Source organism: Phalacrocorax aristotelis, chromosome W (genome assembly GCF_949628215.1).
Source record: "Phalacrocorax aristotelis chromosome W, bGulAri2.1, whole genome shotgun sequence".
NCBI classification, from domain to species: Eukaryota; Metazoa; Chordata; class Aves; order Suliformes; family Phalacrocoracidae; genus Phalacrocorax; species Phalacrocorax aristotelis.
The window spans coordinates 15,655,599-15,680,734 of NC_134310.1; the positions used below are offsets into that span (position 1 = coordinate 15,655,599).

Consider the following 25,136-nt stretch of genomic DNA (forward strand, 5'->3'; position numbering starts at 1 on the left):
AGGTCCCAAGGTGTATTTGGAGACGCTTCTGGGGTAGGCTGGGGAATCCTGGCATTTCCCAGCACAATGCTTTGGGCGACAGTATCTGGGTTGGCAAAATGAGGTGCAGCCCCTTGTGCTAGGCGTGTGCACTACTGGCTAGTGCTGGCATCACCTGGTGACTGGCATTGAGGTCTCAGCTGGGATGCATTTGTGGTGTCAGCATGTCAGCCTCTCCTGATGGACCCATTCTCCTGAAAGGCAGCTGCCACTGGGGAACAAAGGGCTCAGCCTGCCTGCATGAGGATTCAGGAAGGGTTGTAACTGTGGAGGGACGTGGGAAGGAGAAATAAAGGAAACTGCATATTTGCCCCAGCATGGACATGCACAGGAAGGATATGGCTTTCTCCTGCTGCACCGTGCTGACTCTTGCCGCCAGTTGCTGATTTTGCTTCCCAGCAGTTGACTGTGCCACACAAGTTGTGGTACAAATCTCCCCCAGGGATGGAGGAGAGAAGCAGCAGCCTGGCAGAAGAGCTCTCCACCTTCCAGGCAGGCAGAACACAGCATGTTACCACCTTGGCGTCTGCCCACAGCTGCGGACATTCACCTGCTTTTCTACCTGCCTTCATGTAGGCCCCACGCAGGGTGCCAGGAGGAGCTGATCTTTACAAAGAGCTTTTGTTGAGGCTTTGGACCAGAGGTTTGTTATGCTATGGCACTGATTTGCCCTGCTGCGAGTGCTCCTTGGGAGCTGGTGTGTCACATCTCTGTTCTGGCTGGTTGCTGGCAGTGCCCTTCCCTGATGCTACCAGCAGTGGCTTTTGGGCTGGCCAGCTCTTGGGGACTGGCCACGAGTGCCTGTTAATTACAAATCTTATTGGAAATGGAATGAAAGAACAGCCTGTTTCCTGGGGCAGGTGAGGTCAGACAGCGAGCACAGCGAGTGACTTGCTGAAGCTGGCTTCTCACCTGCAAGATGATGGGATGCAGAACTTGCAGGGTGCCAGAAAGGGAGTGCACTTGGGTGTTTGGTGCCTCTAAGCATCCCTTTGGGGATTTTGTTCATCTGCCTGGCTCTGCTATTTCCAGATTCAGAGCAGTGTTCGTGGTCAGGATGCCCAGCAGGACAGATGGTGGCTTTCCTCTGGACGGCCACTGCAGTGAGCCCCCAGCTGTGAGCTGCGTGGGGAGGGCATGGTCCCCAGGGATGGGCAGCATTTCCTCCTTCACCTGGAGGTTCCTAGGCCAGCAAAGCTCACAGGCTGCCCCTGTGACAGATGGGCTGAGGGTGGAGGTGCCCAAGGGCTCCTACCTACTCTGAAGGTGTTGCACCGTGAGCTGCTGCCCAGACTGACTTTCCTTGTCCCCTTCCAGGCATCAAAGCTGCTGTGCTGGTGGATTATGACTGCAGGGGAGCTGCATTGCATCTGCAAATCTCCTTTGTACGTCTAGGGCACCTCTGAGCAGGTGAGTGCTGTGCACACGAAAGGACTGCTGTCTTTGTGCTGGGGGAAGCTGGTGGGGGGGTCATCATGGCTCAGGGCTGTCAGGCTCCCAGTTTCTGCCTTCCCTGCTGGGCATCTCTTATTGGAAGAAAGCAATTGCAAGCTCTTCTCCTTGTCTGCAGGGCCAGAAAGCATCCTGTGCTGTGGGTGAAAGGGGTGGGAGGTGGACATGAGACCAGTGGCTAGCTGGAGTCCCAGAGGTTACTGGTGATCGGCAGCGTCTTGGAAAGCAAGCCATGAAATGGTCACCAAAAAGTAGCAGGGATCTGTTCGTATACACAGGTTTTCATACAAGAAGGCACGCAAAAGGGGAGTAAAATACGAGCAAGGTATGGGAATTCACAGCTTAGCTTAAAGTATTTGTTGTTTAAATGGAAATCAAGGTGATAACACTGCCTGAGATGGCCTAGATGTATATGGTCCTTGGGTTTGGGAGGTTGGGAGAGGCTAAGCCTCAATGCTGCCTTCTCTGCCTGTGCAACCCCACAGGTAGGCAGTACCCTCCTGCCCTTCTGGTAAGCATCTGAATCATGCCAGCCCTGCGTCTCCCCCTTTCCTTCCCCTCAGAGTTGCTGTGCAGACTGAAGAGCTGGAGAGGATGGTGCAAAGGTTCAGAGGCACACTGTGATGGTGGGAGGTGTTCCATGGCAGCCATGCCATTTCTGGGGGGTGCCTGGCTGGCAGGTGTCTTCAACTAGTTGTGCCAACGACCACCTGCTGCAGGACTGGGAAGTTAACCCAGAGCAGAGTGGAGCCCTGCTGCAGAGGGGTGAGTGTGGGAGGGCAGCCAGGACAGGCTGCAGCGTGGTGGGTTACACAGAATCACAGAGGGGTTGAGGTTGGAAGGCACCTCTGGAGGTCATCTTGTCCAACCCCTCTGCTCAAGCAGGGCCACTTAGAGCCGTTGCCCAGGACCATGTCTAGGTGGCTTTTGAATATCTCCAAGGATGGAGACTCCACAACCTCTCTGGGAAACCTGCTCCAGTGCTTGGTCACCCTCACAGTAAAAAAAAAAAAAAAAAAAAAGCGTTTCCTGATGTTCAGACAGAACCTCCTGTGTTCCAGTTTGTGCCCATTGCCTCTGGTCCTGTCACTGGACACCACTGGAAAGAGCTTGGCTCCATCTTATTTGCACCTTCCCTTCAGGTATTTATTTTATATACATTGATAACTTCTCCCTGAGCCTTCAGATCTCCAGGTTGAACAGTCCCAGCTCTCCCAGCCTTTCCTCATAGGAGAGATGCTTCAATCCCTTAATTATCTTAGTGGCCCTGTCGTGGTTTAACCCCAGACGGCAACTAAGCCCCACACAGCCACTCGCTCGCTCCCCCTCCAGTGGGACGGGGGAGAGAATCAGAAGAGTAAAAGTGAGAAAACTCCTGGGCTGAGATAAAGACAGTTTAATAAGCAAAGCAAAACAAGGAAGTAATTCACTACTTCCCACTGGCAGCAGGTGTTCAGCCATCTACGGGAAAGCAGGGCTTCATCAAGCGTAATGGTTACTTGGGAAGACAAAACACCATCACTAAAAACATCCCCCCTTCCTCCTTCCCCCCCCCCCCCCCCAGCTTTATATACTGAGCACGACATCATATGGTATGGAATATCCCTTTGGTCAGTTGGGGTCAGCTGTCCCGGCTGTGTCCCCTCCCAATTTCTTGTGCGCCCCCAGCCTACTCGCTGGTGGGGTGGTGTGAGAAGCAGAAGCGGCCTTGACTCTGTGCAAGCACTGCTCAGCAGTAATGAAAACATCCCTGTATTATCAACACTCTTTTCAGCATGAATCCAAAACATTGCCCCACGCTAGCTACTATGAAGAAAATTAACCCTCTCCCAGCCAAAACCAGCACAGGCCCTTTGCTGCACACACTCAGGTATGGCCTCGCCAGTGCTGAGTAGAGGGGAAGGATCACCTCCTTTGACCTGCTGGCAATACTTTGTCTAATGCAGCCCAGGATACTGTTGGCTTTCTTTGTGGCAAGGGCACATTGCTGGCTCATGGTCAACCTGGTGTCCACCAGGGCCCCCCAGGTCCTTTTCTGCCAAGTCGCTTTCCAGCCAGTCAGCCCCCAGCATGTGCTGGTGCATGGTTATAGCTTTCATCACTCCTTTTAAACGAAATCCCTGGGCTCAACCGCCCTGACCTGCCACCTTCCCATCCCCATCATGGCGGGGGCCAAAATACCACACGCAGCCTCACTCTCCAGATGGCCTTGACCCACTTGGGGAACCGCTTCCCCTATTGAACACCTGCCCCTAAGCCTCTGCTCTGCAGGAGCAGGCAGAGCTGCCAGGCACAGGCTGTTTGTCAGGCTCTGGAGGTCCTCAGCCTGCCAGTGGCTTTTCCTGTGTCTCCTTGGCTCTCGCAGCCATTTCAGTATTTATCATGCCAGAAAAACTCGTGGCCAGGATTCTCACAGCTCTGAAACTGGGCCAAAAATCAAAAGTGAGGCCCCATGCAGCAAGGAGGTCAGGCCCTCAGGTCAGGCAGGAGCGGGTGATATATGGGTGGATGGTACAGGAGCCCATGGTGGGGTCTGCAGCCCCTGGTACCACCCAGCTGCTAATTGAGGTGGTGGAGGTCTCTGGTCTAAGCTGGCAGACCTAACTATGACATTAGGTCAGGTTCCTGTCCCTGCCATGGGGCTGGCAGCGTAGGGAGCCAGCCCTGCCTCATTCAGCGCATACGGCCGGGACAGGTCTTCTTGGTGAGCACTGGGACATCTTGTTGCTGTTGCCCAAAGGGGTGATTACAGGCCTGAGCCCCTGGGACTGGTCTGACCTGCCTGACTCCTGTGCTCCAGAACAGCACAAGCATGTCAAGTCCCTGGCAGAGGGCAGGCCCCTTTCTCCCCACTTGTCCGGACTTGTTCCCAGTAGCCTCCAGCCCAACTGGAGACTCCTCTCCATGCCCAGGTCAGGAAGGAAGTGCTGATCCTGCAGGTGGGTGATGCCACAGGGTTCCCTGGAGAGCCACACCAGCCTGGTTCCTCTTCCTGTCCCCAGAGAGGAAGGTTCAAGCAGGGCTGTACGGGGAGCTGCCTGTGTCCTGGCAGGTCCTTTGCAGCTGAAAGACTGGACGAGGACGGGGATCCCAGGCTGATCTCTGTCCTCCTGCTCTCTCTTTCCAGATGCTGCACTGCAGTGCACCCCACAGAGGAGGGCTCACCCAGACATCCTGAGCGAGGGGGGGTCCAGCTCCCACCCCCTGTCCTCGCACTGTGACCTGTGGCACTTTACAGTCCCTCTTCTGCTGCTGCATGGGCTGTTCTGACTCCGGCTCCACTTGAAGTTCAGGCAAGTAAGGCTCCATGCGGCACATCCACGCGGAGATGTCCCTGCCCCCAGAGCGCGGCATGGACCCCAGCCTGTCCCGGCCCATTGGAGAGGCGCCCTTGGAGCCTTCCTCACAGCGCTGCACCCACCATGGCATCTTCATGGGCTACAACGAGACAGAGATCAAGCGCCAGAAGGTTTACCAGGTCTCTATTTTCTCCCATCTCTCCAGCTCCTCTGAGAGCACAGAGCAGCGGGCAGGCAGCCAGCCAGCTGTCAAGAGGGGTTACCCCAAGCAGCAAACTCTGGAGGGGGGGCGAGATCCCAAACAAACTCACTGGGGTGGTGGTGGGGTGGACAGCAAGTATGACAGGGGCCCTGGGCAGGCTACCCTGAATGATGATGATACCTTTGAGGACAGTCTGCTGGTGGAAGAGCTATCCCTGTGTGGCTCTGCCCAGCACTTCTCCCACAGCGGGCTGCAGGTGGTGGAGCACCGGTGTGAGGGCAGCCCTTGCCACAGCCCCAAGGCCAGCAGAGAGGACAAGTCACGGGGTGTCTCCTCCTCCTCCTCCTGGCACATTGCTTGCAGTACTTTGCACACGAGAGATGGTTGCCCTGTCCTGCCGGGGGATCAGCCCCCAGACTATGGTGATAACAGGGAGCGGGCGAGTGGCTACAACCTACTTTACCTTGATTTGCACAATATTGCACAAACTCCCCAGTTGGACTCTGGTGGGAAGAGAGAGAAGCCAGGGAGCAGCATGGCTCACAGCAGCAGGACTAGTGGAGAAGAGGAGCGGCCAGTGGTGGCCAACAGGTGCAAGGAGCCCCCAGCTCCGCAGACAGCGCTCAGCCCCGAGCCCAACAACACGAGCTCCCTGGAGAAGACACCCTGTGGGAGCAGCTGGCTTGGTGGCAGCAGCTGCCCAGCCAAAAGGAAGCTGCTGCCCGCTGGTGAGGTTGTGGCTGACTCCTGCTCCGAGAACGAGAGCCTGTTCCCACCAATGAGGAAGAAGAGGGCCCTGCCATGCCATATGGTGCCCACAGCCTGCCGCAGCACCGATGCCAAGGGGGCACCTTTCTGGAACCACCTGCTTCCCATGGCCAAGGTGAGCATCACTCGTGGGGGGAGGCAGGGAATGGCCCGGGGACACCCAGAGCTCAGGGCTGTCCTCATGGGCAAAACATGGTGCTCGTGGGCACGTGGTCCATTGGGGCACAGTGTCCTGTTCTGTCCCAGTGCCACAGCCCTGGTGTGAGCAGGGCAGCAGCTGACAGCCAGCCCTGGGACACACTGTCTTGTAGGTTGTCACCGGCTCTTGACACCTTGTAGTCACTGGATCCGCTGCTTGCAACCAGCTCTCTGGCCTGGAGAGCCTTGTTCGAACAGGACATGACCTCTCCGTGACAGCAAGAGTTGGACACACGGCATGGTGCCACAGTCAGTGTCTGACAGCTTCATGTTAAGCCAGACTTACCATCAGGCTTGGGAAGAGTGGCTGTCCTCTGCCTGCCTGGGGGAGAAGAAGGCAGAGGGGTGGGATGGCTTGGGTCCCTGGCTGTGATATCCATCAGGGCACTCTGCCTGCTGGGTAAGGGTTTTGGTGGCAGGGAGCAGGACTAGACATGCTCTGGCCAGGGAGTGGGAGCCCCAGTGCTGTGTGCAGAGATGCCACTGGCTTTTCTGCAGTTCTGGGATGCCCGTGGCATGTCCCCAGGGTGCCACAAGCTCTCAGAAATGGGGCAGACTCCGGAGGTTTACAACCACCCTGGTAGCTCAGGAGCTGCCTGCAATTCCTCCCTGCTTACCAGCCCCTCCTAACCAGCTCCTTGCCTTCATTGTGTCCTGCCGGCTGAAGCTGCAGCAGGCTCCCACCACAGCTGGCACGCTTCTCTCCTTCCCTGGGGCATCCCATGGTGCAGGGACCCACAGGGACTGACGGCAGAGCTACCCTGGCTTCTTGCTGCTTGGAGTCAGGACGCACTGTCCATGGGGGCACAGCTCCATCCCTGCCCACGTGCCCTTTTTGGTGACTGTCCCCCAGCCTGGCTGCCCCCAGCACTGCCCTTGCAGAGTGAAGCCCTCCAGCATCTTCCCTTGGTTTTCCTGCCTGGTTATGCCAGCCAGCTCCATCATCCTTTTGTGTGGCTTCCAGAAGGGAAAGTGTCCCCCCTGAAAAGGAGACGTCTTTAAAAGGAAGCTGCAGTGTGGCCCTGGCTTTAACCCCCTGCCCTACAGCTGTAGGAGCCTGGCTGTGGGCAGGGACAGGCAGCACACCCCTCTGCCTGGTGACATTACCAAGGACTTTGCATGAATTGCCTGGGGATGGGACTTTTCTTCCCTGTGAGGTGGAAGGGGGTGTTGGTGCATGGCTCTGTCTGGGGGTGTCTTGCTCACTGGGGCTGGCCCTGAGACCTGCTTTGCAGGGTGGGAGCTGTGCACTGCACCCTCAGGCTGAGTACCAACACCCCATTCCCCAGTAGAGCCACTTTGGGAGGGTAAAGACCTGCCCTCGCAGCCAGGTCTCAGTTTTGGCAGCCCCATGTCCCCACCCCAGCCCTTGCACTGCCCTGCCGGCTGCCCCCGTGGAGGCTGCTGACGGCCTGTCCAATCTGCTGGGACCCTCATGGGGCTGTGGGGCAGGGCAAAGGACGATGGCACCTCCTGGGGGCGCACAGTCCCTGGTTGCTTCCCTAACAGTTATTGATTTCGTGCCCCCTCCAGAGCCCTGCAGATTGCACTGCAGTCAGGAGGAGGCTGAAGAGCAGGCTGCGCCTCAAATCGTGAGTATCTCGGCAGCCCCAAGGGCCAGCTGTGGGGGCCCAGGGTGCCTGGCCACCCCAGTACCCTGCAGCCCCGTGGGAGGGTTGGGTTGGGACAAATCCCTTCCCTGCCCCAGGCATTTCTCCTCCACAAGACCCCAGGCTGTGGGCGGAGGGAGGTTTCTTCTGCCCCGGGAGGTAGGAAAGTCGGTTCAACCTCCACCAAAGGAAGGTATGGGGGGACCTGGAGAGGGATCCGCAACCCCAGGGACATGGGCATCCCAGGGCTACGTGCTCTCCAGCCTGACACTGATCTTCCCTCCTCTCTCAAAGGCGACATCTCTGGAGCAGCCTCCGGAGGGGTACCAGGTCCTCCACAGCGCCTTGGGCCACCACCACCATCAGCCATGCTCTGCTGGGCAACTTTGAGGTAACAGCATCCACCTGCCAGGGAGGGAGGTGGGTCCTGCGGGCTCTGGGCTGGGCTGGCGACAGCATGAGAGGCTGAGCCCGACGGGAGCCCCAGTGTGGGGCTGGGCTGATTGTTCCCAAGGGCCTGGCATGCAGTGGCCATTCGTGCAGCCACCATCCACCAGCAGAATGGCTCAACCAGTAGATCTTTGGGTGACATGCTAGGACCCCAGACGCTGCTGAGATGGCCGCCGTGGAGCTGAGCAGCTGAGCCAAGGCACTCTCACTGCTTCTCTGTGTTAGATCGCTGGTTTCAGTCCACCAATTCAGGATGGGTCTGTCTTGGAGCGAGCAGCCAAGGACACTCACAAGCAGTCTCCGGAGAGCTGGGAGACATGCGAGGGCAAGCAGACGTGATTGCAGTGGAGATGGGGGTGATCTCACCTGCAGCTTAGAGGTGAGGGGCAGGACTGGTGTTTGAAGGTCCCTAACGCTTCCCTCCTCTCTCAGGAGTCCGTCCTGAAAGGGCGCTTTGCACCGTCGGGGAGGATCCAGGGGTTCACGGCAGAGATCGGTGCCAGTGGCTCCTACTGCCCCCAGCACGCCACCCTGCCCGTTGATGTCACCTACTTCGACATCTCCAAACATAGTGCACCCTCGCCTTTCCTGGTAGGCAGACGAGGGAGGGCTGAGCCTGTGGGGGAGGTGAATGGGGGCTGTACCCAGGCACTGTGCATCCTCGGGGGCTGCCCCTCTCAACCACCTACCTGAGGAGACTGCTAGCTGTGCTGGAAGCAATATTTAACCCACAAAGTGAAGAGGGGAAAAAAGCAGGAACCGTTGCAGGTGTATAAACAGGCAGGCTGCTGCCCAGCCATCTCATGGCTGCCGCTTCACTGTCACCTCTGTGTTGCTGCTTGTTCGTCCTTCTGTCTAGAGAGGGACTGAGCCGAGCGTTGTCTTGCCACCTTGTGGCAGGTGTTCCCAGCAAGAGGGGCTTGTGGCCCCATGCCAGTTCCCAGTTGGGCTCTCCATAGGCTTTCTCCCTCTCTCACATGTTTTCTTTTGCCCCAGGGAGTGATTGACTTGGAGGCCTTGGGAAAGAAAGGCTACAGTGTCCCCAAAGCTGGAACCATCCAAGTGGTGAGTCGTCCCCTGGCCTCTGGCAGCGCCATGGGGAGGGAGCCAGGTGGGCTCCAGTTGCTCCCCAAGGTGGATACACTCCATTACGTTGTTTGGCAGGGGCAGCAGCCGGAAAGCTCTGTGCAGAGGGGTTACGTGGCTGCTGGGAAAGTACAGTGAAGGGGAGCACAGGGTCCCCAGGGTGCTGTCAGGGAGACAAGGTGATGGGAGATGCAGGGAAGGAAGAGGTTGGTGGGAAGGGACAAGGGTCTTGGCAGGAGAGCGTGCATGTGCAGTGGGGATGGGATGGGAGCACGGGAGTGGAGGTGTGTGGAAAGCACCGACCTGTGGGCCTCAGGCTAAGCCCTCTGGGGCTGGTGTGGGGCTTTCTGGGCCCTTGGGCCCACTGGCACTGCCCCCAGATGCCCCAGCCCTGCCCTATGGATTCATTCCTGTGCCCTTCCCAGTCACACCCCCTACCCCTTTACCCCCAGACCTTATTTAACCCCAACAAGACTGTGGTGAAGATGTTCTTGGTGACGTACGACTTCCAGGACATGCCGGCCAACCACATGACCTTCCTACGCCACCGCATCTTCCTGGTGCCCGGGGGGGAGGAGGAAAGGGCCACTGTGGCCCCCAGCAACCCACCAGGCACCAGCCCACCCTGCAGGGTCCTCTGCTACCTGATGCACCTAAGGTAGGGCACGCTGGGAGGGATGGGCACCTGCCCCAGGGTCACCCCTGGGCTCCTCTCCCATGTGTCCCTGCCTCCCCCAAACCTGCAGGCCCTCCTGCCAGAGTGGGAGGATAGCAGCCTGATCCCCTGGCCCTCAGGAGGAGCAGGGACTGGCTGCTTTTTCGGGGAGGTCAGAGCTGCTGCCCTGCCTGAGGCCAGAAGCCTCTGTCCCTCTGAAGGCAACCAGAGCATGGCCACCTTGACCAGGGGCCAAAGTAGGTGAGGGGGTCGTGCCCCCCGCTGAGGCTGTCCTGCCCTTGCCTGGGAGCCTGAGGTCCCTCTGCCCTGCTCTTGTCTCCACTCAGGTTTCACACCTCCAAGTCAGGGAAGATCTACCTTCATGATGACATCCGGCTGCTTTTCTCCCGCAAGTCGATTGAGGTCGACTCGGGGATCCCCTATGAACTGAAATCCTTTACGGAGATGCCGAGGAACCCCTGCTACTCGCCCCGAACCTGACCTTCTCCATCCCCCAAGGCCACCGGGGAGCCTCTAGCCCAGCACCTTGGGGAGAGATGAGTAAAGGGCCAGCGAGCAAGCACCACCTTGATGTATTGCCCTCCCTGTGTGCCCCCGTCCCCCTGAGCAGCACAGATGCCGTGCCTGTGCCCTGCGGCAGGGCTGAGATCACTGAGGGGGCTTCACCAGGAGGGGCAGGGGCTGGGGAGCAGCCCCAGTGTTCCAGGGACATGCCCAAGCCTTCTGCCAGTGCTGCTCCCAGCTTGGAGATGTGGCTGGAGCTGGGGGGGAGTGAACAGTTGGGCTGGGGGCTCTGGGTGAGGCTGCCCACACTGATCCCGGGGTTGGGAGCAGAACGTGTTGAAGAATTTGCATTTATTAGTATTTATTGTCACTGAGAGTGCAGAGGAGGCTTGTGCGGAGGATCAGAGGTGCTGTGCTGTTCTTCCCCCCACCCTCTTGGTGCTGGATGAGGCCCCTGGCAGCAGGGAGGCTGCGCTCAGCAGTGCAGGGCTGCCTGGGTTGTGTCAGGGCTGTAGGGGCTATGAGGGTGACTGAGGATGGGGACACCTTGGGCTATGGAAGGAGACGGTGACCCACCTCTCGGCCAGGGTGCAGCTCCCGTGCCGGGGCTGTGTTAAAAGCCCCAGGGGAGGCCAAGACTTGCTGGGCACCAGCTCTGTGGGGCCAGCCCCACTTCAGGCAGTTTGAGGAGGCCTGGACTTGCCCTCCCACCCCTTTAGGGCAAGCCAGACCCCAAGAAATCTGTGGCTGGCAGGGAAGTGGCTGTTGCCATGGCTCCTGGGGCTAAGAGACATGGCTGTCCCATGGATGGGGACCTGGGGTTCTCTGCAGGAGCACAGGGACAGCCCTCCAGGCAGGAGCCTCCGGAGCCCATGTGTGCTGTGGATCTGAGAGAAGGTGGAGATTCCCAAAAAATCAGAGCCTTGCACCATCTGTGCACGTGTGGGGTGAATTCCATCCAGGAGACGGCTTTGGGCAGGGGTCTGCTGGCAGCATGATCAGGGGCTGGAGGATGGGCAGGAGCCCTGGCTTAGTTCCTGAGAAGAGGGGAGGCAGCAGAGGGCATCAAATGGAAGTCAGGCTGGACCTTCAGGAGGGTGTTTGGGGGTGATCTGGAGCAGTGCCCATCCCTGCTGCAGCCTCAGGAGCCCCGGGTGGGTCAGAGAGGTGAGAGGGGCAGGGGACATAGGAAAAATGAGCTTGCATGTACCCCATCTGTGTAATCCCCATGACCTGGGGTCTCAGCTAGGCTCATGCAGGGAGGACTGACAGGCTGCACCATCGCTGGTGTGGGCATGACCCTGGGACCGGGGGCTCCCTGGGACAGCCGTCATTTTAAACAAAGCCCACCCCGTGTTCACAGAGCTCTCCCCTCTCCCCAGAGCTCCATCTGGCAGAGCTGGGGTGTGGGGATTGGACGGGACAGGCCTCTACCACACTTGTGGGGGTGAGGCCCTACTCTCCCCTGCCATGGGAAGGCCGAGAGGCTCTGGCCCTGCTAGGCTGGGGGGACCGGGGTCCCACTCATTTCCCCCCCCCCCCATACACACACAGTGGGGGCCTGCTCCCCCCACGACACCGGGTCCTGGGGCACCTCTTGCCCCATGACACCAGGGTCCCGGAGTCGTATCCCCCCGCGTCCCCCCCCATCCCACAGCACCGGGGCCCGGGGTCCCACTCCCCCCAGAACACTGGGGTTTCCCCTCGCCCCACGGCCCCAGGCCCCGGTCGCCGTGGCTCAGCCGGGACGGGGAGGCTGGCAGCTGCCTGGCGAGGCTATACCGGTACTTTTCGTGTTTGTTTTTAAATTAATAAACGCCTGTTTGGAAACCGAGCCCGACTCCCGCGTCTCGCCGCTCCCGGGGGCAGCGGAACCACAAGCAGCGCAGCGGCTGCCGCGGCGGGACGGGGTGCCCCGGGCGGCTCACCCGGAAGAGGTGGGGCGTCCCGGGAGGCCTTCCGGGGTGTCGGGGGGAGCTGCGGCGCGCCATGCTGGCGCTGCCCTGGCCTGTTGCAGGTGGGGGCTTTGGGGGAAGCTGGTGTTGCGGCTCTGAGGAAGCCTTGAGGAGATGGGTGGAGGGTGGGATGGAAGAGATTCGTGGGGGCTCGGCGGCGGGGGGGGGAAGAGAAGCTGAGTAGGGACAGGGGTATTGGGGTATGCAGAGGAGGCCTGGAGGCAAATGGATATGGGGGTATTGAGGGGGCTGGGTGGGAGTTTGGTTGGGGGAGTGGTGTTGGGGGACTGGGGGCAACCTGATATGAGGAGTGGTGAGGTGAGCTGGGGAGGGGATGGGTTGGGGGATGTGGGACTGGGGAGGAAATGAGTGTAGGAGAAATAGATGCGAGGGGGTGTGGATTGGGGGGGGCATGGGGATTAGTGAGGAGGCTGTGGGGAGCTGGGGGGAGTGAGGGGCTGTGGGGAGGAGGGTGAGAGAGTGCCCAGGAGGAGCAGGTCCGGGGGGGGAACTGGAAGGTAGCCACGGCTGAGGAGGGACCGGCTGGCGAGGGGGGCCTGGGAGCAAGGTGAGAGGGGTGGGAGGAAGGAGCCTGACCAGGTTACAGGGGGCTGAGTGGGGCAGAAGAGACCCCACACCACACCTTATTTTCCCTTACAGTGTCAGAGAGGCTTTATTCCTCCCCCCATGTGGGGATGTGAGGGAAGGGAAGATGTGGAGAAAGCTCCAACACTGGGGTGAGCCTCCCCTACACCTGCAGGGAAGGCCCTGAAACTCACACTGATCCTAGGGCCTGGGTCTCGTCCCTGTGGGGACAGCCTATATCCCCTCATGGTGTGTGCCTGTTCAGGGTGTCAGTGATGTTTCCTGTCCTGGTGTATTGGGGCCGTAAGCAGCAATCCCAGATGAGAGAGCGGGGCCTGGAGGAGGAGGGTCATCACATGCAAGGGGCTGGGGCTGGGGCAGGGCTGCCTGGTGCAGCACACAGGTGTGTCTGTGCTCGTGCAGGGATGGTGCTGGGCTCTGAGGTGCCAGCAGCCAGTCTCCATTCTGTTCCTTTTCCTTTCTCCAGTGCTCCCAACAACCGAAACATTCGGCATGGCTGGTCCCAGCACCGCACTGCTTGAACTCCGGCCTGCCCGTTAATATTGGAGTGCTCTTTGTGCCGCAGCAGGAGGCTTGGGTGGTGGAGAGGATGGGCAAGTTCCACCGAATCCTTGAGCCTGTAAGGAGCTGCTTTTCTTCCCTTCTGGATTCAGCAGGTTCCTAAAGCTGTAGCGAGGCGTGTCCTTTGTGTGAGGATTTGGGGGATGGTGTGCTTATTCTTCCAGATTGTGATCCTTTTGGCTGCTTGTAGACTAACTTCCTTTGGTGGGGTGTTAAAAGCACTGAGAAACTGAAATTTCCTCTGTGTGGGAAGCACGTTTGCTCTGCCTGCTCTGTCGTGGTTTAGCCCCAGTCAGCAACCAAGCACCACGCAGCCGCTTGGTCACTCCCCCCACAACTGGATGGGGGAGAGAACTGGAAGAGTAAAGGTGAGGAAACTCATGGGTTGAGATAAAGATAGTTTAATAGGTAAAGCAAAAGCTGCGCGCGGAAGCAAAACAAAACAAGGAATTCAGCCACGACTTCCCATGGGCAGGCAGGTGTTCAGCCATCTCCAGGAAAGCAGGGCACCATCAAGCGTAATGGTTACTTGGGAAGACAAAACGCCGTAACTCTGAACGTCCCCCCCCTTCCTCTTTCTTCCCCCAGCTTTATATACTGAGCATGACATCATATGGTATGGAATATCCCTTTGGTCAGTTGGGGTCAGCTGTCCCGGCTGTGTCCCCTCCCAGTTTCTTGTGCACCCGGCAGAGCATGTGGAGCTGAAAAAAATTCCTTGACCAGTGTAAGTGCTACTTAGCAACAACTAAAACATCAGTGTGTTATCAACATTACTTCCAGCACAAATCCAAAACATAGCCCCATACTAGCTACTACGAAGAAAATGAACTCTATCCCGGCTGAAACCAGGACAAGCATCTACAGCGTGTAGTATATTTGAACTTTGCACAGCCCTCTCTAGCCTGGCTGAGCTCTCTGGGGGGGAGGTGTGAAACCCCAGATTAGAGGGCTCAGCTCTCTAGTCCCAACCTTTTCCCAGGTTTTGAACTTCCTCATCCCTCTGCTGGATCGGATTCATTATGTCCAGAGTCTCAAAGAAATTGTCATTAATGTCCCAGAGCAGTTAGCCGTCACCCTATGTAAGGAACAGCTTCTGTGTCTTGCCCTTTTCCTTCCGCTGCATCCAGGGTGAGCAAAGGACAGCATGGGGAAGAGTGGAAGTGTCCCAGATTCTATACTGTGCTGGTTTTGGCTGAGAAGGGGTTAATTCTCCTCACTGTGGGGGTCGGCTACCTTTCCAGCTTCCCGCGCTCTGCCGTGTGGCGGGGGGGGGGCTGGGGGGCGGGGCGGGGCCACGGCGGGGGCGGCTGACCCCGACTGGCCGATGGCAGGTTCGTTCCATACCATGTGACACCATGGCCAGTACATTGAGGGGGGGCAGGTTGCGGCTCGGGGGCGGCGCGGCGTCGGGTCGGCGGGCGGCTGCGGCGCGTGCGGTTTGTTTCGGCGGTTCGTTCCCTTCCCCCCTCCCCCGGGGCTTTGCGCCTCTCGTTGTTCTTCTTTACATTGCATTTCTGTTGTTGTTTCTTTTAATTATTAAACTGTTCTTATCCCAACCCACGAGCGTTACCCTTCTGATTCTCTCCCCCATCTACCGGTGGGGGAGTGAGCGAGTGGCTGTGTGGGGCTGAGCTGCCGCTAAACCACGACACATACTCAGCCCTGTCCCTGGGCACCTGGGCTTGACTGTCCTTGTGGCGTTGTGAGTGGTAGAACCCCAGGAGGTCCTGTCTGCTCTTTGTGGGCTGCGGCTGCCCCTTGTTGGGTTGAACGCACCTGGGCAGGAATCCGTTTTTCAGATTTCAGATGTTTTCCTGTCTTGAACCAGGAAAGATCTCCCCTGTGTTTCTGTAAAAAATTATTTCAGATCAGGTAAAGCTTTTTATCCCCCTCCCCCCCCCCCCCCCCTTTATTTTTTAAAATTACTACAGTATGAAATGTTTTGATCTGGAGACCTGAGACTTCTTGTGTATTAAAATGTCAAAATGAGTGATTTTGTAGGGAATGTCAGGGTCCTTTTTACAAAGCCCTTTGCATAAGGAGGTCCTTTTCAGCCGATCCCTCTTCCATGCCATGCTGTTGACACCAGGAAAGAAAGGTTTGACCCTGCCCAGCTCTGCTAAGTCTGTCAGGAGAGAGGGGTTTGCCATGGTTTTACTTTGCTGCTCCGCTAAACAGAAGGTGTCATTCTCTCCTGGCAGATAATGTCACCCTGCAGATTGACGGTGCGCTCTATCTGCGGGTTATGGACCTGTACAAGGTACTGTCCCTGCTGTGCTGACACTCAGCATGAGTCAAACCGGCAGCCTTTTACCGTCTCTGGCTGCACCCAGCACGGTCTGCATATGCCGTGTCACCCAGCTGGCTGCCTTGGCAGGCCCTCAGGCACTGCTCACCTGGCTCTGCTGGCTTGCTTCTCTCCGCGATGCGTGCTTCAGCCTCTGCCTGGCTTGCTGTGCTTTGCAAGGCGGTTGGACTGAGCACCCTGTTCCCTCGCCTGAGGGAATGGGAAGAGGAGGGGAAGGCAGATCTCAGCTCTGGACCCTGCTTTTCTTTGGCAGGTTTCTTGTCTTGGTGCTTAGCGTTTGCCCATCCCGCCTCACTCGGAGTCCCTCTCGGCACTGCCATCGACTCTGTTTTTTGCTTCTGCTCTCCAGGCCAGCTGTGGGGTAGAAGATCCTGAGTATGCAGTGACCCAGCTGGCCCAGACGACCATGAGATCTGAACTTGGCAAACTCTCCCTCGACAGAGTCTTCTGGGTGAGCTGGGGAGGTGGATCATGGAGATGCCAGCATCTAGCAGCATTTCTCAAAACCCTGGGGGGTCTGCACGGCCAGGCTGATACATGTAACGGCAAAATGCCTTTTGCTTAGAGGGCTTCTGTTTCAGTTGACCTACTAGTGAATCCCTGAAGGTGGGTCTTGTTTCAGTTGTTTTTGTTGTTTGTTTGTTTTTCTTTTTGTTTTTGTTTTAAACAGGGGCTATTTTTTCCCTTGCCCTGGGTTAGTTGGAAAGGGTGATGGGTGGTATATGCCCAGACCTGGCTGGTCCAGCTGTGTTTCTCTTGAGTCGGTGACTCTTTGCTCAGGCCCAGTGAGAGTGTCCTGGCTGACCTGGTTCAGAGGGGGTGTAGCCCTCATGCTACATTTGTTGGGCAGAAGCAGGAGCTGTTGGCATTCCTGGATGAGGTTTGTATCCAGATGTACATCAGATGTTTGTGTATCAGCAATTTCAGTTTTGGGCACTGCCCTCCCTAGGAGAAGGTAACCCCTTCAAGAGATGTAGGAAGCATTTGGCCCTGCCTTATGCCTGTGAAGTTGGGGTTTTCTGGCTGATTTTGGCCCACGAGGGGAGGTTTCCCTTCTGACCCCTGTCTCGTGCTAAGCGTCTCTTCTTTTATCTCTGCCATTTCTTTTGTGCCTCCCAGGAGTGGGAGTCCCTCAACGCCAACATTGTGGATGCCATCAACCAGGCCTCAGACTGCTGGGGCAATCTGGTGCCTGCGCTACGAGATCAAGGACATCCATGTGCCCCCACGCGTGAAGGAATCCATGCAGATGCAGGTTTGGTTCTCTGGGCAGGCAGTCTGGAACGAGAGAGAAATCCCCCCCCTTCCATGCAGCACAGTTCTTCTCTGTCCGGAGCTGGCAGCACTGGGCCCTCCTGTGGTGAGGGGAGCCTGTTGGCACTTTGGCTGAAAATGTACAGCTATTGAATAAATAATTCCCATCCTTATTTCAGCAGTGGTGGCTCCTGCCTGGTACATGCAAGCCCTGCCAGCTCCCTTTAAAATCCCTACTGGGCTCTGTAGGAGGAAAATCCTAGAGCTGAAGGTTTCCCCCTGGGAAAAGCAGAGTGCCAGATCTCCGGGCTGGAAGGGGAGAAGGGGGAAGTGGCCAGTTAGGTGTGGACTGGGCTGGGGAGGGCTGTGCAGCATGAGAAGGAGAGCCAGCCCTCACCAGGGGTCGCTTGGTGTTTTGTAGCCGTGTTCTTATCCTCTGCTAAGCCATGCTTGCCCAAGCAGGACGTAGGAGCGTGTCCTCGCCGCACTTGCCCCATGGATTGTATTTCCTCATCGCGGCCATGGCAGGCTGGCATCTGACCTGTGTTTGCAGGTGGAGGCAGAGCGATGGAAGCGGGCAACAGTGCTGGAGTCAGAGGGGATGTGGGAATTGGCTATCAGTGTGGCTGAGGGGCAGAAGCAGGCCCAGATCCTGGCATCAGAAGCTGAGAAGGCTGAACAAATCAACAAAGCTGCTGGTAGTGCCTTGGGCTAGAACATGTGGGGCCTGGGGGATCTGTAGCCCTCTGTACTGAGGGGTGATGCTCCTGAGGAGCAGGCCACATCACTGTCTGTGGGCCAGGCTTCCTCAGCTATGCTGATCCTTCCTTGCTGGTGCCCTTGGGCTGAGCTCCAGCTTGTGCTGCTGCCCTGCAGCCTGGGGTGGCAGGAGGTGTGTTGCAGGAATATCACCGTGCTGTTGTTGTGGAAGAGGAGGCTTTGTGTGCACAAAGTTGTCTTGATTTGCTCCTTGAGGTTGTTTTGATTTGCCCCTTAGAAGCACTTTGCAGTTCTGATGTGCGTTTTGCTGTGGTTCGTTGCAGGAGAAGCCAGTGCCATGCTGGTCAAGGCTAGGGCCAAGGCTGAGGCATTTCAGCTCCTGGCGGCTGCTCTGGCACAGCAGGTGAGCAATGGCTCCTCAGGACAGCCACAGCTTTGGCGCTAGCACTGAAGGAGATGAAACCAAGGCTGGGGTGGCACCTGGCTTTCTCTTGGATGTTCCCTGGCATCTTCGGCAGCAGCGAGGAGTTTTGTTGTCTTGGGCCGCTACCAGCCCGGGGTGGGCTAAGGGTAGGGGGCACGGATGAGCTCTTAGTGGTATGTGACTTGCCTCTTCGCTGCTGAGCCTTGGCCCTCTCTCCCCAGCATGGCAATGCCGCTGCTTCTCTCTCTGTGGCAGCTTGCCAAAGACTCCAACACCGTCCTGCTGCCTGCCAATGCCGGTGATGTGACCAGCATGGTTGCACAGGTCAGTGTGGTCGGAGGGACCCCGTCTCTTGCCTGAGGGAAGTGAAGGTGGCAGCCTGGCAAGGCCTGGCCCTTGCGGAGGGGATGGTTGTGGCAGGAAAGGGGAGATGAGGAGGAATTTGGCCTGGCAGGTGGGTCCGAAATAGAAGCTGTGGGCTGGGAAAGCTGCTTCACAGTGTCCTTTGGAAACAGGAGGGTTCCTGCTGTGGCAATCCCTGGCTCAGGGACTGGCCTGATCTGGCTTGTGGCTGTAGGAGCCAGGATCCTTCTCTCTGTGCCAGAATAAGCTGGCAAAAATACAAGGCAAGCACTGACTTTTTCACCGTCTCTTTGGGGTGAAAGTTTGCCGCTTCCCTGTCCACCCCTATGCCCTGAACAGGGCTGAACATGGAGCAGGGGTTCAGGTCAGCTCCTGAAGCCACCGTCTTGTGGCCCTGCCTGCCCTGTCCCATTCCTACTGCACATCCAGTCTTAGAATAGAATAGTTCAGTTGGGAGGGACCTACAATGATCATCTAGTCCAACTGCCTGACCACTTCAGGGCTGACCAAAAGTTAAAGCGTGTTGTTAAGGGCACTGTCCAAATGCCTCTTAAACACTGACAGGCATGGAGCATCAACCACCTCTCTGGGAAGCCTGTTCCAGTGTTTGACCACCCTCTTGGTAAAGAAACGCTTCCTAATGTCAAGTCTGAACCTCCCCTGATGCAGCTTTGAACCATTCCCACATGTCTTCTCCCTGGTATCCAGTGACAAGAGATCAGCACCTCCCTCTCCACTTCCCCTCCTCAGGAAGCTGTAGAGAGCAATGAGGTCACCCCTCAGCCTCCTTTTCTCCAAGCTAGACAAACCCATCGTCCTTAGCCGCTCCTCATAGGACATGCCTTCCAGCCCTTTCACCAGCTTTGTTGCCCTCCTCTGGACACATTCAAGGACCTTCACGTCCTTCTTAAATTGTGGGGCCCAGAACTGCACACAGTACTCAAGGTGAGGTTGCACTAATGCTTAATACAGCAGGATAATCACATCTCTTGACCGGCTGGTTATGCTGTTTGATGCATCCCAGGATGCGGTTTGCCCTCCTGGCTGCCAGGGCACACTGCTGACTCATGTTGAGCCTACTGTTGACCACCATCCCCAGATCCCTTTCTGCAGGGCTGCTCTCCAGCCACTCCTCTCCCAGTTTATACTTGTGCCTGGTGTTGCTCTGTCCCAGGTGCAGATTCTGGCATTTGGACTTGTTAAATTTCATCCCGTCAATCACAGCCCAATGCTCCAATCTATCTAGATCCCTCTGCAAGGCCTCTTGCCCCTTGAGAGAGTCAACAGCACCTCCCAGTTTGGTATCATCAGCAGACTTGCTAATGGTGCATTCAACTCCTGCCTCCAGATCGCTGATAAAAATATTGAACAGAACTGGCCCTAGAATTGAGCCCTGAGGAGCACCGCTGGTGACTGGCCACCAGCCAGATGTAGCCCCATTCTCTACAACCCTTTCAGCCCTGCCCTTCAGCCAGTTCTTCACCCAGTGCACCGTGTGCCTGCTCATCCCACAGTTGGACAACTTGTCCAGAAGGATGCTGTGAGGGACAGTAAGTAGCAAAAGCCTTACTAAAATCCAGAAAAACTACAACCACCGCCTTCCCTTCATCCACTAGGTGGGTGACCTTGTCATAGGATATCAAATTAGTTAGGCAGGACTCTCCCTTTGTGAGCCCATGTTGACTGTGCCTGATGATTGCACTGTCCTTTAAATGCTTTTCAATAGCACCCAGTATGATCTTCTCCATAGTTTTTCCAGGTACTGAGGTTAGGCTAACAGGTCTGTAGTTTTCCTGGGTCTTCCCTCACGCCCTTCTGGTGGCTTAGAATAATGTTGGCTAGCTTCCAGTCAGCAGGGACCTCCCCAGACTCCCAAGACCTTTGGTAGATGATTGAGATGGGTCCTGCTGTAACATCCGCCTGCTCCTTCCGTACTCTGGGATGAATCCCATCAGGCCCCATGGACTTGTGAACATTCAGCTGATACAGCTGCTCCCTTACAATTTCAGTGCGTGCAAATGGAAAGTCACTGTTCCCACACTCGTAGTCCTCTGACTCAGGGGACCGGGCAGCCCGAGGTCTGTCAGTATTATTAAAGACTGAGGCAAAAAAAAAAAAAAACAAACAACAAAAGCATTGAATGCCTCCGCTTTTTCTTCATCCCTATTTGTCAGGTGACCATCCTCAAGAAGTACTGGTCCAATGTTTTCCTTAGACCTCCTCTTGCTATTGACATACTTAAAAAAAGCCTTTCTTGTTGCCTGACACAGCGCTGGCCAGTTTCAACTCTAGCTGAGCTTTGGCCTTCCGTGTCTTCTCCCTGCATATGCGAACCATAGCTCTGTAATCTTCCTGCAAAGCCTGACCTTGCTTCCAGAGATCGTACAATTTCTTTTTCCTCCTGAGTTCCAAGAGGAGTTCCCTGTTCAGCCAAGCTGGTCTTCTGCCCCACTTGCTTGACTTCTGACACAGTGGAATTACCTGCTCCAACACAGTGTCTTCTGCCACAGCCCCAGAGCATGCAGTTTCCCCTCTCCTCCCCCATGGCTCTCTTGTTCCTTCTAGGCCCTGGGCATCTACACTACACTGACCAAGCCACAAGCTGTGAAGACCCAGGATGAGATGCCTCCAGCCCGTGAGGACCCCCAGCCTCCCACTATGGAGGTGCTTAAGGCAGAACAGGCCAACTCCAGCTAGTGGAGCCAGAATGATCCTGGGGTCTGCCAGGCTGCTCTTCTTCCTTTGGTCCTTATTTTGTATTTGGATTTAAATAACGTAATAAATGGTACTGGTGCTGCAGCACATCCCCTGGCACTCAGGAGCAGGACCTGCTGTGTGCTACTGAGGGGGGACTATCCCTCCTAAGCAGGCTTCTGACCTGCAGAAAGGCACAATGATCTGCAAGAGGAGCCTGGGGACCCTTCTCCTGGGGGGTCACTCTCCCAGGCTGTGGGATTCCTGTCCCACCCGCTGCAGTCACGTGCATCCCCCACCTGGTTCCTCACACCAGTGCCACTGCCCCTGGGGGTACGCAGGGATGGTCCCTATAGTGTACTCTTTGTAGTGTGCACCACGGCGAGGGGAACGACTGTGGCAATTAATTAATTAAAGCAACGTTTCGCTTGAGCTGTGGGTGCCCGGGGTCCCCCACCCTGAGGGAGGCGAGGGAGCTGGGCGGCACCTGGCCACTGGGGGGCACTGCCCCTCCCCGTGCCGACGTTCTTGGGCGGCCACAGCCGCTGTGTGCAGTGCTTCCGGGGAGAAGGGTGGTGGGGCCACAGGGGTTGAGGGGCTGTGAGGGAAGCTGAGGTGCTGGGGGGCAGGAGGGGAGTCAGGGTGCCAGGCGGTGTCTGTGGGGTATGATGGATGCTGGGGGTACAAAGGTAGCGGCCCAGGAGTCAGGGTGCTACGTGGTGGCTGGGGGTGTATGAAAGAGGTTGGGCAGTGCTGGGAAGTAGGAGGGGAATCGGGGCACTGCGTGGTTGGGGGGGTACAAGGAGGTGCACAGGGCAGTTATCAGGGTATGGGGTGGTAATGGGTAAAGTCAAGTCACAGGGTAGCGGCTGGGGTGGTCTGGGGAGTATCGGGGACAAGCGGGTGTGAGGGGTTGTTGGGGTGCAGGGCAGTGGCCAGGGATGGGTACTGGCGGGGGGTGGGTACTTGGCCTACGTAGAGCCATAGGGGCCTGAGCTTACCTGTCCTTCCCCCTAGGACGCAGCGGTCGACAGTGCTGCTCTTTCTAGCCTGGGTCTGCTTTCTCTTTTTTGCTGGTATCAGGTTCTTCACGAGTGGCTTCCTGCTCACCCAGATTGAGCTTGCCAACAGCAGTTCCTGCTCAGACCCACTCATGCTGCCACTGTGGCAGAGGCAGAGCCTCCTGTTGGGTGCCCCAGCACTTTTCCAAGGCTGTGCTTGTCATCATTGATGCCCTCCGTTTTGAGTTTGCCTGGTTTAACCCAGCCAAGGTCAGCCCGCTGCCCCGTGAGAACAAGCTGAGTTTCCTGCACCACCTGTCACGATCCACTGTTGGGTTGAACAATTTGGCAGGGGTTAAACCCCCTTGCTTTCCAACCAACCTCAGGTAGTTCTGGGTGGTTGGGGGTGGCTGGGCTTAACTTCTGATTAACTCAAATGTTTTATCATGACTAGGTTCCTTTTACATTCTCGGAAACAGAATTAAGACTCAAAACGGAGTCATGTGCCAAGTCACTTTATTTGGCCAACAAGAAGTACGCAAGAGAAAAGGAGAGAAAGACAGAAAAGGGGGGGGGGGGGAAGAGAGAGAGAGAGAGAGAGTTGCAATAGCTACCACCATGGATCTGCGGCGTCCTGTCGGTCCGATGTATCTTCAAATCTGGTGGGGGAATGTTCCAGAACGCTCCTTGTGGCCTCTGCTGGTTTCACCTTTTATAGCGTTTTCCTATTGCATAGTCAGTAAGTTCTTGGAACTGTTTTGCATACCCACGCCTCCCACTCGGCGGTGGGGTGCATGTCCAGTACCATCACTAGAGGGTGCTCAAAAGTTCTAGAGGGTCCGAGCCTCCCCCATATGTTGTCAGTCGACCCTGGGCCTGGGCACATGTGCAGAGGATTGGAGGACTGGGGCCATGTGCTCCGAGACAACAGGGGACACACACATGCTCCTGTGGGGTAGAACTCGGTTGCCGTGGTGATGAGGCCTCGGTGGCTAAACTGTCCTGGTTGCCGTGGTGATTAGGCTTCAGTAGTTAAACTGTCCTGCCAACAATGTTGAGACAAGTTTCTAGTCCCTTACACCACCCCGTGGCTCAACATTGAAGCCACCGAGGCAAAGGGTTCCGGAGCGGAGGGTCGCGCCGGAGGACCCTTCCCAAAGCGGCAAAACCGCAGCAAAAAGCATGAAGGCAAAAGCGCAGGGAGAGCGAGGGTAGCCCAGTGCCCCTCCCCCCCAGAGCAGGAAGGAGTGAGCTCCTGACGGGAGGCAGCTCTGACTCAGCGTGGGCGGGGACAAGAGCGAAGGCGGCAAAACCCTCTCACGTACAAAAGCAGCCCCCAGGGAGCGCAGTGAACAGGGCGAGCAAACAGGGTGTGGGGTGTCAGAAGGGTGTGGCACGGCAGTTTGCATGGCACTTCATGCAGGCAGGGTGAGCAGCAAGGGCGCAGTCCCCTTCCTGGCTCTAAAGGCTCTAACGAGTAACTCAGCTAGTGGTCATCGCCCCGCCCCAGGAGAGGCCCTAGCTATGGTCTCCACTCGCCTGAGAACCACTGCCAGAAGGGATGTGGTGACTCAGATGGAGCCCCCATGCAAACATGCAGCTGTCCAGGTCTCTGGCTGCAGGGAGTGCCTGAGCCTGGCACTCGTACCGGAGGGCAGCAGAGACAGCAGCTGCTTGCAGTGTGACCAGGTGGATGATCTGCTCAGCCTGGTGGCAGAGCTGAAGGAGGAAGTGGAAAGGTTAAGGAGCATCAGGGAGAGCGAAAGGGAGATAGATTGGTGGAGCCGCACCCTATCATCCCCGGGGACAAGGCAGCGGATGGAGGCTCCACAAGAAGCAGAGGATCCCCTACCCTCTTGCCACATAGCAGAAGGAGGGAACCTAAGAGATGGGGGGGAATGGAAACAGGTCCCTGCTTGAGGCAGCAGGCGAATCCCCTCCTGGCCTCCCTCACCTTCCCAGTTGCCCTTACACAACAGGCATGGGGCTCTGGAACTTGAGGGCCAGGCAAATGAGGATGTAGGTGAAGGTCCATCCAGGGGGTTGCCTAGGGAGAGTCGGTCAGCCCCACGCATTATGACCGCCTCTGTTAAGACGAAAAGGAGGGCAATTGTTGTAGGCGATTCCCTTCTGAGGGGGACAGAGGGCCCAATATGCCGACCAGACCCATCGCACAGGGCAGTCTGCTGCCTCCCTGGGGCCCGGGTCAGAGATGTTACTAGGAAACTCCCTGGTCTGGTACGGCCCTCTGATTACTACCCGCTCTTGGTTGTGCAGGAGGGCAGTGATGAGGTTGCGGAGAGGAGCCCAAGAGCAATTAAAAGGGACTTCAGGGAGCTGGGGCAACTGGTCAAATGATCGGGAACGCAGGTAGTGTTTTCCTCAAACTCGTCAGTGGCAGGGAAGAATAATACTGAAAGGAACAGGAAAACTCATCTGATTAATACGTGGCTCAGCGGCTGGTGCCATTGGTGGAATTTTGGGTTTATTTGATCGTGGGGAGGTTTACATGGCACCGGGCCTGCTGGCATCAGATGAAGTTCACCTATCTCAAAGGGGGAAAAGGATTCTTGCACGTGAGTTGGCAGGGCTCATCGAGAGGGCTTTAAACTAGGTTCGAGGCGGGAAGGGGATATAGCCAGGCCCACTAGAGAGGAGCCTAGGGGCGGTGTGCCAGGGTTGGGGGTGAAACCGATAGCCCAGTTCAAGTGCATCTATGCCGATGCACGCAGCACGGGCGACAAACGGGAGGAGCTGGAAGCCATTGTGCAGAGTGATAGCTATGACTTAGTCGCCATCACAGAGACATGGTGGGATGACTCTTACGACTGGAGCGCTGCAATGGATGGCTATAAGCTCTTCAGAAGGGACAGGCAAGGAAGGAGAGGTGGTGGGGTGGCTCTATATGTTAGGGAGTGCTTTGATTGCATAGAGCTTAGCGATTTTGATGATAAGGTCGAGTG

At 57.0% G+C, this 25,136-nt stretch overlaps 2 protein-coding genes across 2 annotated transcripts; both read left to right on the forward strand.

Moving 5' to 3' along the window:
• The first annotated feature begins 1,360 nt into the window (after positions 1–1,360).
• LOC142049875 (atos homolog protein B-like) lies at positions 1,361–12,141 on the forward strand. The gene is made up of 8 exons (XM_075078036.1): positions 1,361–1,449; positions 4,619–5,875; positions 7,492–7,550; positions 7,863–7,959; positions 8,451–8,609; positions 9,015–9,083; positions 9,557–9,762; positions 10,107–12,141. Exons 2-8 carry the CDS (start codon positions 4,799–4,801, stop codon positions 10,258–10,260), a joined length of 1,821 nt encoding a protein of 606 aa, XP_074934137.1. The 5' UTR covers positions 1,361–1,449; positions 4,619–4,798; the 3' UTR covers positions 10,261–12,141.
• A 3,121-nt stretch (positions 12,142–15,262) lies between these two features.
• On the forward strand, positions 15,263–21,292 carry LOC142049881 (stomatin-like protein 2, mitochondrial). The gene is given in 10 exon segments (XM_075078044.1): positions 15,263–15,281; positions 15,611–15,669; positions 16,067–16,168; positions 16,837–16,899; positions 16,901–16,972; positions 17,525–17,669; positions 18,015–18,094; positions 18,337–18,368; positions 18,370–18,439; positions 21,044–21,292. Coding segments are annotated over 9 exon segments (711 nt in total). The 5' UTR covers positions 15,263–15,281; positions 15,611–15,654; the 3' UTR covers positions 21,176–21,292.
• The last annotated feature ends 3,844 nt before the right edge of the window (positions 21,293–25,136 follow it).

What these genes read in the sequence shown, in the direction of transcription:
- LOC142049875 (XM_075078036.1), top strand. Translation starts at nt 4,799, where the DNA reads ATGCGGCACATCCACGCGGAGATGTCCCTGCCCCCAGAGCGCGGCATG. An exon ending in ACCTGCTTCCCATGGCCAAG is followed by an intron (nt 5,876 to 7,491) that starts GTGAGCATCACT and finishes TGCCCCCTCCAG; the next exon opens with AGCCCTGCAGATTGCACTGC. An exon ending in TGCTACCTGATGCACCTAAG is followed by an intron (nt 9,763 to 10,106) that starts GTAGGGCACGCT and finishes GTCTCCACTCAG; the next exon opens with GTTTCACACCTCCAAGTCAG.